Below are 16,561 nucleotides of genomic sequence, written 5' to 3'. Positions count from 1 at the left end.
TTGGTTGTGAATTTAATTATTTGATTTACTTAAACTAAGTATAATTAAACCAAATTCAGATTACAGTATCTGGAGTCATAGTATGTTTATGCCTGCCACCACCAATTGTTCCCTCTTTTGGTATCAAAACTAGGGCATTGTGATGGATGGGAGGGAAGAGAATTTCACAAGGCCCATAACAGAAACAAAAAAATTTTAATGTCACTATTTTTCTACCAATACACACTGGTCCTCATCTCAGTGGAAACTGGTTTTACTTTTTCTTACTTTATTCTTTTCTTTAACAGAGCAGATAAGATACATTGGGTAAATGAGAGAAGTCTTGAGTACTCACCAATCTTTATGTTAAAACCAACTACCTAGTCATCAGTCCACAGCAACATTTATTTATGATTTACATATTTGCTTTTATTTCCTAGACTTGTTGTAAATTTCAACATCAATGTGTTTGAGGGATACTATACACTACTGGCGCAAGATACTTCTCCAGGCTAACAAGCCCAACAGTCTCAAGGTCATCAAATGCTACAGGGTAACACTATCCTCAGTAGTTGTTCTTTAGGGCGACGACTTTATGAGTTTCCAACAACTCAAGTCTTTTCAGCAAGTGAGGCAGGGAAAGATAACAATTACAAGTTTCTCCTGAATGGGACCTTTCTCATGTTGTCTATTGCATCTAAGGCCTCTATGCAGGATTTAGGTATCAAAAGGCCTTCCTTCATGACCTTGTATTCCTTAGCTGAGTTAACTAACTGCACTTTGTGAATAAACTAAATGCATACAATACACTTAACTTTAGCTAAAACACCAGATAATGAGTGTTTGCCAATGATTACGTGAGATACTTCTCCATCACCTCCCTTTCAGATGTGGCAGGGACGTACGAGAACCACCAAAAAGTATATCCTTGCCTCCATCCCTGCTTAGTTTAATTGTCAATGCTTTTTTCCTATCTTTTCAACTCATAATTACTGAGTATCCCAGAACACTAGGGTTTCTGGTTTAGAAAGCCACATTAAGATCATAGTTTATGAAGTGCCAGCTCGGAATAAAAAGAGCTACTGTATTCTCAAAATTTTTAGACAAGTCAACTTGGAACACTGGAGAAACCTACTCCACCTCCACCTCCACCTCCACCTCCTCTTTGAGATCCTCCCTAAAATACCTTAATACACATTCTAATGATTTTGTATTGGTTACTTGTCGAATAGTTTATAAAACTTTCTATCCCTCTCCATTCTCCCTGATCTCATTCCATCCAGTACCCATTGCTACATACCCACACAATGAGCTTCCTAGAGGGGTATCTGGGCCTTAAAATTTGCCCTGTCATGTATAAAAAAAACAGCATTTCTTTCTTTTGGGGGAGGGGTATTAATTTGCCAGTAACGGGCAGATCTACTGTACGTAGTGATTATGACCTAAAACATGACCCAAACTCTAAGTGATCCCACATCACGTGGGTTAACAGTATGACAGAATGTCATCCAAACTGCAGGCTACTCTATTTAAACCTTCTTGATCCCTGCATAGATATTCAGCCAAGTAAAGCAAGGATTTGTTCAATTATTATTATTCAGATGAACCATTTCATATGGAACAAGCCTGCAGACCCACTACTTGAAATTCAAGCTTCCAAAGAATGTTGTGTTCATTTGAAATAAGTAACAGAAGGTCATAGGAAATACAGAAAGAAGAGATCAATTGTTAAAAAAAGAAAAACTTAAATTAATGAATAAATAGAAAAAATGTAAGTAAATTATATAAGGAGAATTGATTTTGGGCACTAATACCCTGCATCTTCACTTCAACTTTACAGGTTCCAATTGCACAACATCCTTAGGGATACTTATCCACAGCCCAGTGGTGTGAGCAATAAAGAACATCTGGAACTGAGAAGTTTGGAAATTCATTAATGCACTCAAAAAAAGTTTAGAAAGGTCGAGACAGTTATTTGGAATCGCTTATAGCTGGCAGTGACCACCTGTGATATTTAAAAAATACCTAGATACTGATCAGCACATTCTTAGAATAGTCCAAAGTTTTACTCAAAGGAATCCTATTGAATATTTATTTCTCAAAGCATAAAATAAATCTTTTAATTTTTTCTTCACCTTCATGGGTTTTATCTTTGCTATAAAGCATTTTATTTATATTCTGTATTTACTAATATAACTGCCAGTACTACAATGGATAAATGTGTTTTCATTTCCACTGAATTTGTCTTTTTAATGCTCTTTCTTTTTTTTTTATTTTTTATAAAGTTCTGATTTTTAGCTTAAGTTAGTCGAGGCAATGAGTTGGGCCGGCTATGAGTGGGCGGTGATGACAGCGGCGATGAACTGTCCCATTTCGTATTAACTGCATATTGGTGCTGTTGTTCAGTAAATCTGGTCATTCTCTCTCGGCAGGAAAAGTGGAACAGGGATTAATGTGAATGTAAAAGATCTCTGTTAAAATACAACTTATGAAAAATTGACAAACAAAGAGACCATCCGCCGATGGTCCAAGTCATAAATGCTAATGTCAGGAAACAGAAACCTACCACCCCGAACCACTGTCTAAGAGATAGATCTCTGGCAGAGGTAGGCATCCACACAGGTGAAAAAATCACCTAAAACAGGTTGCACTAATTTTATCATGGTTATAAATACATGAGGTCTTACATACAACACTTAACTTCCGTGAGGCATTTGCTGACACTTTCATTAGATGTTTCTCAAAAGTAAGATGTGAGTCAAAAGTTACACAAAGTATAGTTATAGCTTCAGACTTACTTAGCAGTCCCATCCACCTGAAGGGGAGGATGGGGTGGAAAATTAGTACAAGATCTACTAATCAATAGTGTTTTAATTTTACCTGAGTTCAGCCTCATGCCCTACCAACTACACCATTCACTAATCTGCTCCATGTCATGACTGAGACTAAGGGCAGTTTCATTTCTCATAAGTGGAGACTTGACTACACCCACAAGTGTTGCATCACAGGCATACTGAACAAGCTTGTTTTCCCGGCCAACAACCATATCACTTGTATACACTAAAAATAACAGTGGACCAAGAACACTATCCTGTGGAACTCAGTTTGCTAAAGATCCCATCAACAGCAACCTGCTGCTGCCTACCTGTAAGGCAATCTTGAAGTAATCCTAGAACATTTCCACCCACTCCAAGATTCTGAAGTTTATATGTAAGTCCATTATAATTTACTAAACCGAAAGCACCACTAAAATCTGTTTCAATTACTCTACACTCAAAACCTTTATCAAAGTTCTCTTGCACATGGCATGTCAAATCTAACAGAGCACTGCAGGTCCTAACTGCTTCCTATTTGCATATTGACCATCACCTAACAATCCTTTAGATTCCACATACTTATATAGTGGCTTAAAAATAAGTTTTTCTGCAACTTTGGGGAGCACAGGGAGAACAGAAATTGGCTTGTAGTTACTGCAGTCTGCAGATACCACTCTTTGGAACAGGCACTGTATTATTAAGGTTGTGCTCATCCGCAAAGATACTACGTTGACATAAAAATCTACAGAATCTACTAATCTTGGGATACACTACAAACCTTTTCAAAAAACAAAGGAAAGAAACCTATCAACGTTATCAAGAATTTTCCTAACATCCCTAGAGCGAAATACAGATTTTGCAAGAACAGGTTCTGGATGACAAATCTCAGGGAGAGAGGCATCCTCAGCTCATTGCTTATCTTCAAAAGCTCGATGAAGCAGTTCAGCCCATTCCTTAGGGCCAGTAACCAATCTACCATCATCTGTTAGTAGTGGTGGAATGAAAGACAAGCCTAAACCAAAGATAGATGTCAATTTGGTCCACCACAGATGAGGCTGAGTAATGCCTTCATGTTTTCTCTCCAAAGCGCAAAAGTTTCCTAAAAATTACTGTTTCTGAAATATAAACCATTTTCCTGCATTACTGTCTCCCCCTCACTCAGAGCTTCAGTACTGAACTGGTGATCTCTCGTCCTTTAGGGTAGCATGATTCTTCAGCATGTGGTAGCAATTTGTTAGAATTAAAAAAAGTTTTGAATTACATTTCTGCCAATTTTTTTTCCTAAAGGCATATTTACATAAACTTCCATTTTAATGTCTTGTATTCAATGTACACATTTAAATGCCATAAAAAACTTAGGCCTTTTTCCTTACACCATCTGAATTTTAATGCATTTCCATAAATCATATAAAAAAATGGTATTGTCTTTCAAAATTAAATGTGTGAGCGAGGAAGTGGAGGTCATGACTTATACAGTAATCCAGAATAACATACCTTCTTCTCAAGCTGCTTTTTAAGGAGGAGAAGTTGATCTAGATCATCTTCCTGTTGCTGCTTTGACTGCTTTTTCAGAAGTTCTATTTCCCTTAAGCACCACTCATATTTTCGTTTATATAAAGATGCATCTGCAGCTTCATCATCATCAATATCACCATTGAGCTCAGCTGCTGATAGAACTTCAGACCGGAGAACAAGCTTTTCCATCTCTAACTTGCCATTTGCAGTTGTCATACGTTTCACGTCAGTCTGAAAAAATATTCAGTTTAAATTTGAACACCTGAGATAACAAGAAAAATTATGTCACATAATACATTTGTATTCTGTAATCTAAATAGATGACATATTTCTGCTATGATAGCCTCTATACAATTCTTATGAATAACGTTCAGTAATTCTTCCTTTCATGATCTTTGAATAAGTTACATCCCTTATTCTAATTTCTTGGAATAAGAAAAATACAGTGCACTACTGTCCTGTAACACAGTGACCAGAATTTTCTAAATTACAAAACCTACATGGCATAGGTACGTGGCAATAAGAATATGTGAATAAAAACACAAAAGACAATTCACTACAGTCTATTATGCCCTACTCACCTTATAAGGGACAGTAAAATACTATCAATGATTTTTTATCAATGATTTTTTTAAAGACAGTATTTTGTGTTTTATTCATATATTTTAAATAATAGCCACAAGTACAGTATTGGTAGTAAAATATTTTAAAAACTGTTGCCCAAATAGCCTGTAAAAGGACCAAGACTTGATTATATGTGCCACAAGCTAAGGCAGGGACACCTCTCATAGCCAAGACAGCCAGGTTATTAAATCTCTCATAGCCCAGACAGCCAGGTTATTAAATCAATTACAATCATATGCCACAGGAGTAAAGAATTTTACTTTCACAGCATAGTACTACATATAGCCTACACATAACTGAGGACCCTACACAAATGTAAAGAACAACATAATTGAAAATACAGTGGTACATTCTGTCATTACCTGTAATCGGTCAATTTCTTTTTCTAATTTCATCCTTTCAGCTTGCTCTGCTTCAAGCCTCTCCCCGGCAAGGTGTGCTGTTGTATGCTCTTCTGAAAGATCGGCTGTCACTTCAGACAGCTAGAGAGAACACCAAGTAAGTTGCAAAAAGAACACAGTACACATTTATTCATGCATATGATAAACCTAAGTTACGTCAAATTAATCTCTTGACCAATCTTGATAGGATATTCATGGCTGTTCACAGAATAACACATGGTATGGTATAAAAATGTAATCCATTACTACTTTATGAACTGTAAACTTAAATTTGATAATATTTACTGTTAAATTTGAAATGGAAGCTGACGTGAAATATGCATAAATATGTTGAAAAATGAACAGTATTTTCTAGTACAAATACTTTAATATTCTGAAACACTTTTAGCTTATAATAATATTATTCATCTCTTTATAAAGCATCTCAAAAACAAGAATATAATAGCAAGTTTGAAAAAAAATTAAAATAGGGTAGGTACTGTAAGTATGATGAAAATTGTAACCTTACACAATATAACCTGGAGGATATGAGACCAAGGATATGAAAATATACGATATATTAAAATAAGTAATAAATCTGTTAAAAAAATGTTACAATGACTAGGAGCAAACAAGTAAGATATGTCATTCACTCTTAAATCTATCATCCAAGAACTTACGCTGCAGAATACACGATATTTCAGGTTTTCGCATTTAGCGTCTAATATCATTTGGGCTGACTGCAAGTGAACAAAGTGGGTTAGAAAGGGTAACAATACTATAAAGAAAAAAAAACACGCTTAACGAAACAGTGCACGGTATAAACAAAGACAATTGCAGTATTCTATTCTTAGGAAGAGGAGCCCTCATAAATAAGCAACATACTGTATTTGGCAATTTCATTGCTATACACAACCAAACACATTATGCACATGAACAACAAATATAAAGAAAATCCAAAATCACTATTAGAATTAAAAAAAAACATGATGTACCATATAAAAACAAAGGTTGAAAAACGAAGAATTTCAAATTTTCTTTGCAAAGTGAAGGTCACAACAGGAATACTGCATTGTAAAAGATTCATTTAAAATGTTTGACCTACTCTGTTCAGTGCTGCATTGGAGAGTGATCTGCTATATGACCTTCTTAGTGATTTACTCGACCGTGATCTTCGAAGTAGTCTGTCCGTCTCGGATAGTATAGCCTCAGATTCGGCAATTAATGGCGATGGCGTCACTGATCGTTCTCTGTAGTCCATGGGTGTACGAGAGCGAGACCTTATATCTCTCTCACTCCGTACATCTGGAAGTGGCATTAATGTATCTAGCTGGCCTGGATCTATCGCATCAACAAAAACTTCCTCCTCTTCTGAAGTTTCTTCAAAACTAAAATGCACTTCCTTTGTTGGTGATGCAGGAAGTGATAAAATTTTATGTCTATCTACAAATTCAAAGTTCTTTTTCTCTACGGTTGGTGATGCAGGCAACGACGTTACGCAAAATTCTCCACCCATTGGCGTATCTGGGAAAGATGCTACAGACTGCAAGGGTTTTGATGCTAATTCCAGTTTGGGTACTAAATAACTAGGTAAATGGGATGTTTTGACTGGTTCTATTAAACTTGATGCTTCTTTAGTTAAAGCATCAACTTCCGATTCCAGTGCTGGAATGCAGTTCATTACTGCTTGTTTGTAATCTGATTTACTCTTCCCTAAATCCTCTACTGGCTTTATATTTTCATTATTTGACAAAGCAGAACCAGCGTTAGCAGACACCTTTAAATCAAATGCACTTATTCTCTTCTTAGTCCTACAGTCAGGCATTAATGAATCTTTCTGGTAGTCTGGCTTTGCAGATTTCTTCCCTAAGGGTATTCCGGTCTTAGATAGCTTATCTTCAAGAGTTTTTCCACCTTTTGCAACAGATTCAATAATGAAAGACTTTATACCTCCCAGTGTTTTGCTACCTTTGAACTTACTCTCAAAGCTATCAATACTCTGTTCACCAGTGCTACTACTGCCTTGATCTATACTTACATCTTTACCAGCACTGAAACTTTCCTTGGTAATGTCCCTTGCTTTAGAATCATCAGAATTAGACTCAATTTTTGAACCTTCACTTTTGGTGCAAGCAACTTTCACTCCATCACTTACGATTGCTGTGCAACTAACCATACTGGGCTTACCGTCTAATGCATCAAGCAAATTCTCAACTTTAACAATGCTTGTATCAACTTGGCATTTCCCTTTTTCATCAGGGTCCTCACTGTCTGTGTCTTTCTTTTTCTTCTTCTTCTTCTTGATGTCTTTTTTCATATTGTTCCCCACATTTCAAAGATGATTCAGCTGCATCATGAGCTACATTAACAGCTTTTCCTCCAACATCCCTTTCACTTATATTAGAAGGCACCTCCTTAGAGCATTTTGTGTTATTGATGTCTGGAGCTTTGGTCTCAGCTGACTTTGAATTATGAAAACTCATATTATTTTCTACTTTCAGAGCATTCTCCTCCTTTTCTAATTTTACTTCTCTAGCATCTTTCACTGGTTTTTCTTTAATACCCGTGTCCCCTTCATTTCCCAAACATTTGTCTTTTTCTACAGTCTTTTCAATTTCTCCAGAACTCATAACATTACCATGATCATTCTGATTTATGGGACTTGCATCACTATCTCGATCGTTCTGATTGTTGGCGCTTGCAACACTATCTAGATTTTTCTGATTATTGGAACTTACAATATTGTCACTAGAACTGGTAACATCAGCCAACTCTTTCAGTTCTTGGGAACTTACATTACTCAGATCTTTCTGATTATTTGCAATACTGCTTTTTTCTTTTTGACTACTGACATTCCTTTTCACATCATTTTCTGACAAGTTAGATTTTACCTTTTTAAGAATTTTGTCACCTGCAGAAGGTGGACATTCTGGTGGCTTTTTAAACTTAGAAGTACCACCGAATTTAGCTGCATTCATTGAAGCTATACCTGAAGCTCCAGGCACTATCTTCCTATGAAGATTTGGTGTTGACTTTGGATCAACCAAAGCTGCCCCTGATGCTGATCTCAATTTGACCAAATTTGGATTATTAAGAATTTCTGGCTTTTCTGTAGCCTTTCCAGATTCAAACAGGTTTTTGATACCAGAAATTTTGCCAACTTTAGGTTTGTTTGGAGGTTGCTTCATCTTTGATTTTTCACTTAATTGGGATGCATCTTCACTTTCCCAAAGGTTCATCATTGCAGATAATTTCTCACCTTTAGGTTTCCTAATTCCAGTTCTCTGAGATACGTCTGGTGAAATAGTACGAGAAGTGTCACTGGCAACAGAGCTACACCTGCTTCTGTCAACAAATGTTTCCATCTCACTAAAATCATTATCAACATCCTCCTTGTCATCAGCTATATCATCAATTCTAATTCCATTAACCTGAAGCAAACTTTGATCTGGCAGAGTTGGCTGGACTTTATCTTTTGGAACATATCTTAATTCACAGTCCTCTAACACTCCATTCAGAGTTTTTGTACCGATAGCTTCATCACCCATGGCAACATCATCACTGATGGATAAATTTTCAGCAGCATTATTCTCCTCATTTGTTTTAGAATTTAGTACAGCTGGAACTTCTGCAATATGCTTTTTTGACACTGCAGAATCAGATTCATCTCTGTCCTTTTCTTCAAGACCTGTAGATTCTTTACATGACACAGGAGGGCCAGGGCCACTGTTTGGCGTAATTTGGAGTTTTCCAGTTACAACTGGAGCTGTTACTTTAATCCCAGCACCAGATTTCATGTTAGGCACTGGGCTCCCTAAACGCACTTTATGACTTGAAGGTACTGACTGTGAGGCTTGTTCTGCTGGCTGCTTAGGCAATGACTTTTCTTGTGTTTTATCTGCTGTTGCAGATGAAGAAATGCTGGTCACATCTTTGTTTACTGATAGACCTACTGATATTCCCTTTAAATTCCTAGCACCATCCTTGTACAATGGCGAATCATTAGGCATTGTTCTGCTATCTACAGAACAATTCTCACTAGATGCAGGACTTCCAGCAGAGGTATTTTTTTTATCTAGTATAGAGGAACAAATATCCTTAGTTAGTAAAGTCTCACTCACAGAAACCAATGGCTCTTTAGATATACTTGACACTGAAGCATCTGCAGATGGTTTATCATTACTAGAAGTAGATGTATGAATGCTTTCATTCACAGTATTAAAAGGCCTTTCTACAGAACTCAATAACTTTCCTTCTACTCCTTCAGCATTGTTCCCGGTATCAAACTGTCCAGCAACCACTGGAGTTTTTTTGTTAAAATCATTACGTTTACCACTCAAAACATGAGCAGTTTCTTTCTCTATTTTCTCAGAGTCACTTGCAGGTTCATTTGAAACTGAAACACTTAATGATTTTGTTGTTTTGGCATTATCACTATTCACAGAGGTGTTTGCACAAAATGATGACTGAGATTTTGTACACGGAGCTTTTCCAAGTTTAGGTTTCACTGACGGCTCTTGTTGGTTGTGCAGTGGTGATGATGGTGGCATTCCCTGAAATGTACATATTGGTTTAAAAAATGCATCTGGCTCACCTAAACCTTTAGTTTTCAGCACTCCTTTTTGGCCAATATCCTTTCCATCTTCATAACTAATTACATCATCTGTAATTTCTCTTTCAGCCTTGTTATTTGATCTTAGACTTAAAGGTGGTAATTTTCTAGGTGTTCCAGTTTGGTCATTGGGTTTCAATACCTTAAGTTCATCACCAATAAGCTCCACTTCAGCAATTTTAGTTTTCTGAGTTTCAACTTTTGCCATAACTTCAAGTTTCTTCTTGTTTACTGTCTCTTGCGTCTCCTTAGATTTGGTAATCTCTTTAACTACTTGATCTTTTAAGGAATTTTCTGCTTTAAAAGCATTTACTGTTTCCAAGATCTTTCCCTTATTTATTTCTTCTCCTATCTTTCCATCAATAGATTTTTCTTCATTTGGATTCTCTTCTGTATTTTTGCCACTTGGGTCTTTGGGAGTGGTTGTAAAATCTGATACAATCTTTACTTTGGATGTGATTTCATCTTTATTTGTAAAGTATTCTTCCTGCAAACTTTCTTTCTGTGTATTATTCGAAATTGATGTAATAGTTACCACTGGCTTCTGCATGTTTTCCAAATCTGTCTTTACTGCTAAATCTTCTTTTGGCTTGGTCTCTACTTTTGAAGGCTCCCTACTTTTTCTTTCATTTCTGAGTGTAGAAGCAAGCAGCGCATTAGATTGGTTTGCTTTTTGAGGCTCCAAATTGTCTTGGCCCGTATTCTGGGACCTAGGCAGGATTCCCAAATCAAGTTTTGTTTCTGATTTTAATGCATCAGCTGTTCCTAAGATGTTTCTGGCATTTGATTCATGCTGGCTTACAGATTTTGCGCAGTCATTTTCCTTTTTACCATCACTATTTGCTACTTTTTGCATTTCAACATCACTCTCCTCCTTAAGCATACCAGTAGTTGTATGTAAATTCACGCCGAGAGAAGTACTGGGAGTGTCTAGCTTTCCGTCTTTACAGTAAAGGTGGGAACTTTGCTGACTTCCAGTATTTGTTATTAGTCCGGCAATAGTAGCTTCCTGTCCAGAGCTGCACTCCTTCTTCAGTTTTCTCTCTGTGTTATTTGTATTCTTTACTTTAAACTTACTATCTCCACTGGAAGAATTTTCAGGCTTGGATTTGGTGGATGAGAGAGGTGCAAGTACATTAATTGCATTGGCAAGATTAGCAGTATCTGCTGAGCTTCTGTGTGACAGCTGTTGAGTTGTATCGACAGGTTGCTTGGTGTCGGTTCCTATGACAGTACTGGGAGAATAAGACTGGATATTTCCCATTTTACAAGAAGAAATGCCTTTGTTTACAGCAGGCATGCTTTGACTATGGGCGGGAGGAATATGTGAGGGTTCCTGAGTTGCATCTTCTTCTGAAGGTCTAGGCTGCTGTTGATCAGGTAATGGACTAGTGGATGGAGTACGGGTAGATGAAGGTTGTGGTGGTCGAAGACCAGGTAACTGCACTACATCGAAGTATTCGTCGTCACTATCAGAGCTCAGGTCGTCCAGCTGTGGGTATGATGTTAATAAGTGTCTGAAGTTCCTCCCGTGGATTATACTTGAAATTTCACCAAAAAATGTAAATAGAAGCAATTTACATGACAATGCTCAACAGTAATGGATAATCACTGATCTATGATAATAAATAATCTTCTTAAAATGTGCCTTTCTTATATACAGTAAATGATACTTGCATAAAGAGATTTAAATGCAATTATCTTGAATTAGATAACTAAGAAAGAGTCTAAACCAGCAAATTCAAATCACGAAAAATCTTAAGCAAGATATTTTACAGATATACGTTTATTCAATTTGAAGATGTAGCAAATATGCTATTCATGCAATAATGACATAGAAGCAAAACATGAGGGGGACAAATCCAGTTATGAGAAAATCTTACACACCGTAACTCAATAAAATGAAGTCAAAGTAATTAGGATATAAGCTACAACAAAAGATGGGCATGTTTAAACAGGCATAGTGCAAGATTACCACAATATACTAAAACTGTGGACAGAAAAGCAGACAAAAGTGCAGTATCACATGGGGAGAAAAGTTTTCTAATGATAAATAGTTGGGCGATCATGGCAAAGAATGTTGTCCCATTTTCCTTTGAAACTACCACCTTTTAAAACACGTGTTTCTTAGAGAGAGAGAGAGAGAGAGAGAGAGAGAGAGAGAGAGAGAGAGAGAGAGAGAGAGAGAGAGAGAGAGAGAGAGAATAAGCTATGCTGCACTCCAACCAAACAATGTTACACAAGATACAGTGGATTTGTTTTCTAATGGAAAATGCCATAAAATACTTACAACTTAAAGCCATGTGGTTATCTGCTTTTCTGAAGTAACCTTGAGGTTAATGTAACCACCTGTTCAGCAACATTTAAGCTAACTACAAGCTTTCAAGATAAAACACGCCATGCACTGTTAATGTTCAAATGCCATTTTAAAGCATGTCTTTACATATATACACATACACTGATCATCTTTTCACTATCTAACACTTACAAAGTGATGTTCATATATATTATATATATATATATATATATATATATATATATATATATATATATATATATATATATATATACTATATATATATATATATATATATATATATTTTATATATATATATATATATATATATATATATATATATATATATATATATATTATATATATATACATATATATATGTTTGTGTGTGTATTATAATAATAACAATTCCAGCTCTACAAAACAGTCATGAAAACAAAGTACTAAATCAAAGACACATGAAATCTAACAGTAACTTGTTTCCTGACAAGGGTGTTGATTCATAACTGGCACCTTTGTATTATTTGGTCCTTATTCACGATCGAGGCTGTTCCCTTACTGCTTTCTCTTCCTATACACAATTAGCGTAGCTTTTCATGAAACACTGGCTACAACAAAAATTACATTACCAGCTACTGGGTAGACATTTTCCTGTTTCAAACATAACAAGAAACTAAAATTATTCATGCCTGATTTTCATATAAATTTTCATCAAAATTTCAAACCAATAAAAATCTCTTGTGTTTTGACTGATTAGCTGATTTTGCCTGTAAACAACCGCATCCACCTGAACCTTCATTTCACAGAAATGGCTTGGAAGGAGGAGCTTGAACAGGTGGGAACAGACAATCTCGGAGGAGGTTTGGAAGTTTGTCCAAAGGAACAGCAAGGAAAGATTAGGAGACTCTTACGTCAACCTTCTGAACAGTTTGAATAATTCTCTCTAATGGAATTGGACGCGTAAGAAAAAATGCATTATTTCAACAAATTCTTTAAACTCTGAATAGCAAATACTACTGATAACAACGATAAATGCATTCACTATTCAAGCTGCTAATTTTACAGTGTATTAAAAGAAAACTAGAGAAAGCCTTCATCTTTAAAATACTAAAAAAGTCATTACTTCTCAAAATGACATATCTACAGCTCAGTGTGTTAGTCACCTGAAATAGAGAAAGGCTAAATACTTTTCGACGATGGAACGAAACGAGCCGTGTGGTTAACTGAACGGCGCGCGAGAGCACGAGGGCATTGTCAGGGAATGGGCATGCGAAGTGGACGTGGGGAGGTGGATTTAATGAAGGGTTTACAGTAAAGGGTTAATGGATGACTAACCATTATCTTTGGAGCCAGAAAACACATCATGCCCACAATTCAAAAGCATTTCTGAACATGCTGAAATGAAAGAACCGGATTCGTGGGTTAGCTCTTGCATCAAACATTTTTGTGAAATCGCTCAAAGAAGTGAGCGATTCCTCTAGATTCAGTCCACCGCAACAGAAGTGAAAAACTGCCATATGCAGTGAATGGGGGAAACTGCAAAGTTAAGAGAGAATATATGAGAACGAAAATACTGTCACAATCACAGAGGAAAAGGAAACACGCAAGGACGAATCCAACACACATTCCATAACAGACCTCCGACATCCAGTGCAACTAGCATCAAACAAAAATCTTTCAACAGCCAATAGCATAATTTTCTACTTCATTACATAATGCTGACTTCAGCATTTAAATACTGTGCTCTAAAGCCAGGAACACTCGCAATCTACTCTTGATGGGTCATGACGAAGATTTCAAAGAGGATTCACTGAGCTCGCGCGCGCAAATACACAAACATACCACAACATTTCTGCTCTTCGAAATGATGCATCTGTCTTTTTCTTTATCAACAACTGATTCTTTTTTTCCCTTACCCGAGAGGGGTCGAACGGAGTACTGCAATTCGTGGTTGGATCCACCTCGATTGCCGAAAGCTGCGAACAGACAAAACCAGAACACACCGCCATCAAAAGACAGCTCATATACAGTACTGTACTCAGGATCTGGATCCTGACTGTGCTATAAAGAAACCTGCGGTGGTTAGTGTTATCGTTCTACAGAATACTGGCTTAATGCTACAAAATTCCCTCTACCCATCCCACCAACTCTATGATAGTACACATAAGCATGCAGCAAATTATATCCCACTTTAATACCAGTTATAATATTAATGCATAAAATTCACATTGATTTTGCCTTTTAAATATCTCAAAGGACTTGTACAAGTTTTCGAGCGTGCGGACCTCTAATATCATGGAAAGCCCATGAGATAACAGGTCAACCGCTGTCCCGGTATCAGAACTCCTCAGCGAGCCCATCTGTCCTCTTATGCGCACAGAGACCACTTGAGCCCTGAAGGTTAATGTCGGTGGCCTGATCTTTGCTTGTGTTATAACGTCAAACTGTCCCCCTTAACCAGATTTGCCCATTGACTGTTCTTTGGTATCTAACACTTGTTTAATAACAAACTTGTTAACTATCAATTCCAGGTGTTTTGTTTGGTTTTATTGTTATAGCTTTATAAAACTCTGATAAACATTGCTCTCTTTCTAATACAGTAAAGCTGAGAGGGGCATTTATGAGAAAACTGTAAATTTCCAATTTCCCCCTCTTCCACAATGAATATATGCACTAATAAATTGGAAGTTTATTATAAAGTTATAGAAGCATAAAGCAGAATTATATGTAACGGTTGCTTCTGAGCGTATTAGCACTGTTCTAGGCAATGTGTAGGACAGGCGGATGCGGGAGCAAACAATTCTGGTGGATTATCAGGAAAGCACCTTCTTCATTACCTAATCTTTTCCTTCTCAGTTTTCTGCAAATTTTAATAGATCCTGGCTGCCTTCCCCCAGCTGTGGAAAACCTGTAGGGTTCCTTTTGAGACTTAAAAGGTGCCCTGGATCGCCATTGTCGACCAGCTGCTTCCAGCACTTCTTTAATGATTTATGGTCAGATTTATTCATCCTATTAATAAAATTATTGTTAATACCGTAAATACTGTTGTTGTTGATTTTATCGTTTGTTGTTCTTTTGATTTTTACTATGTTGCAGTTGTTGTTATGAATCTATTATTAGATTTGCTTCTAATTTTGTGTTTTTAACCTAGGTCCTACTACTCATTACCATAAGAAAAATTGCATTGTATTTCACCCAAATATTCGAGGCTCAAGGTCAAATTTTCTTGATCCCCAGAGTTGTGCCCATAACTACGATTTGATGTTTTCATCCCAAACACTTATAGTATCAACAAATCAAAGGTTGAGTTTTCAATCCCGGGGTTTGATGGCCCTGATTTTATTTATCGTCACAATGTCCCACATGCACAAGGTATGGCTGTATACACTAGGTCAGAAAACTTGGAGTGTATTTGCCATGAAGTTTTATGTTTTAAGATTTTCAGTACCTTCTATATATGACTGTTTCTTGGAGAGGGTTAGTGTGGTTCAATCACAGGCTTCAAAAGCTTCATTCATTATTTGTGGAGACTGCAATGCGAAGCACAACAAGTGGCTTAATTCAAATTCCACAGATCAACAGGACCAGTCTGCTCTTGAGTTCTGTTTTCTCTAATTTTGTCCAGCTAACTGAAGAACCCACACACATTTCTGGTAATAGATTAGACCTCATATTCACAGATGTTCCAGCTATCATCAAGTACAAGGTTTGTGAGTAAATAGGCATTTCCAACCACTGCACCACTGAGATGGACATATCTGTCAATCAGTATATCCATATTGCCACCACTGGAAAAACAGTCTGGCTGAAATCTAGAGCCAATTAAGATCGGATTATTGAAGCTGGTCAGGCACTTAAAATTTCAGGTGCTATATCAGATTCAGATGCCGAGGAAGACGTTGAGTGAAATGCTGATGGCCATTTTAATAAGTTGTGTCCCTAGAAAGGTCATTAATATTAGGACAAATGACTAGTCATGGTTTGATAATACATGTAGATGAGCTTATTATGACAAACAGACCAAATTCAATACATGGAGATGAAATCGTTCACATGAAAATTGCACCATTTTTGTTGAGACTTGCAGTGCTGCAAATAGAACTGACCATATAGTTGAAAGAAAATACAAAAATCTCTTAAAGAGGAAACTTGAAGGAATCACTCAGCCTCATCTGTGATGCACCAACTGGCATCTTCTATCTTTGGGTCAGGCTCAAATTCCATTCCACCACTACTAACAAATGATGGTAGAGTAGTTACTGGCCATAAGCAATGGGCTGAACTGCTTCATCGAGCTTTTAAAGCTAAGCAATCAGCTGAGGGTGTTCCTCTCCCTGAT

The 16,561-nt window shown here is 36.8% G+C and overlaps 1 protein-coding gene across 7 annotated transcripts in view; it reads right to left on the bottom strand.

The window, feature by feature from the left end:
- LOC136842602 (unconventional myosin-XVIIIa-like) overlaps positions 1–16,561 on the bottom strand; it is a 1,295,621-nt gene that overhangs the window by 194,389 nt on the left and 1,084,671 nt on the right. For all 7 annotated transcript variants that reach the window (XM_067110180.1, XM_067110181.1, XM_067110182.1 and 4 more), the window contains 2 exons: positions 5,297–5,416; positions 4,290–4,541 (listed from right to left, as the gene is read on the bottom strand). In XM_067110180.1, coding sequence (XP_066966281.1) covers positions 4,290–4,541; positions 5,297–5,416 — 372 coding nt within the window. The remainder of the gene's footprint in view (positions 1–4,289; positions 4,542–5,296; positions 5,417–16,561) is intronic.

This window comes from Macrobrachium rosenbergii, chromosome 10, assembly GCF_040412425.1.
Source record: "Macrobrachium rosenbergii isolate ZJJX-2024 chromosome 10, ASM4041242v1, whole genome shotgun sequence".
In the NCBI taxonomy this organism is placed as follows: Eukaryota; Metazoa; Arthropoda; class Malacostraca; order Decapoda; family Palaemonidae; genus Macrobrachium; species Macrobrachium rosenbergii.
The sequence above is the reverse complement of the archived record's forward strand: the minus strand, read 5'-3'. Positions and strand labels throughout refer to the sequence as shown.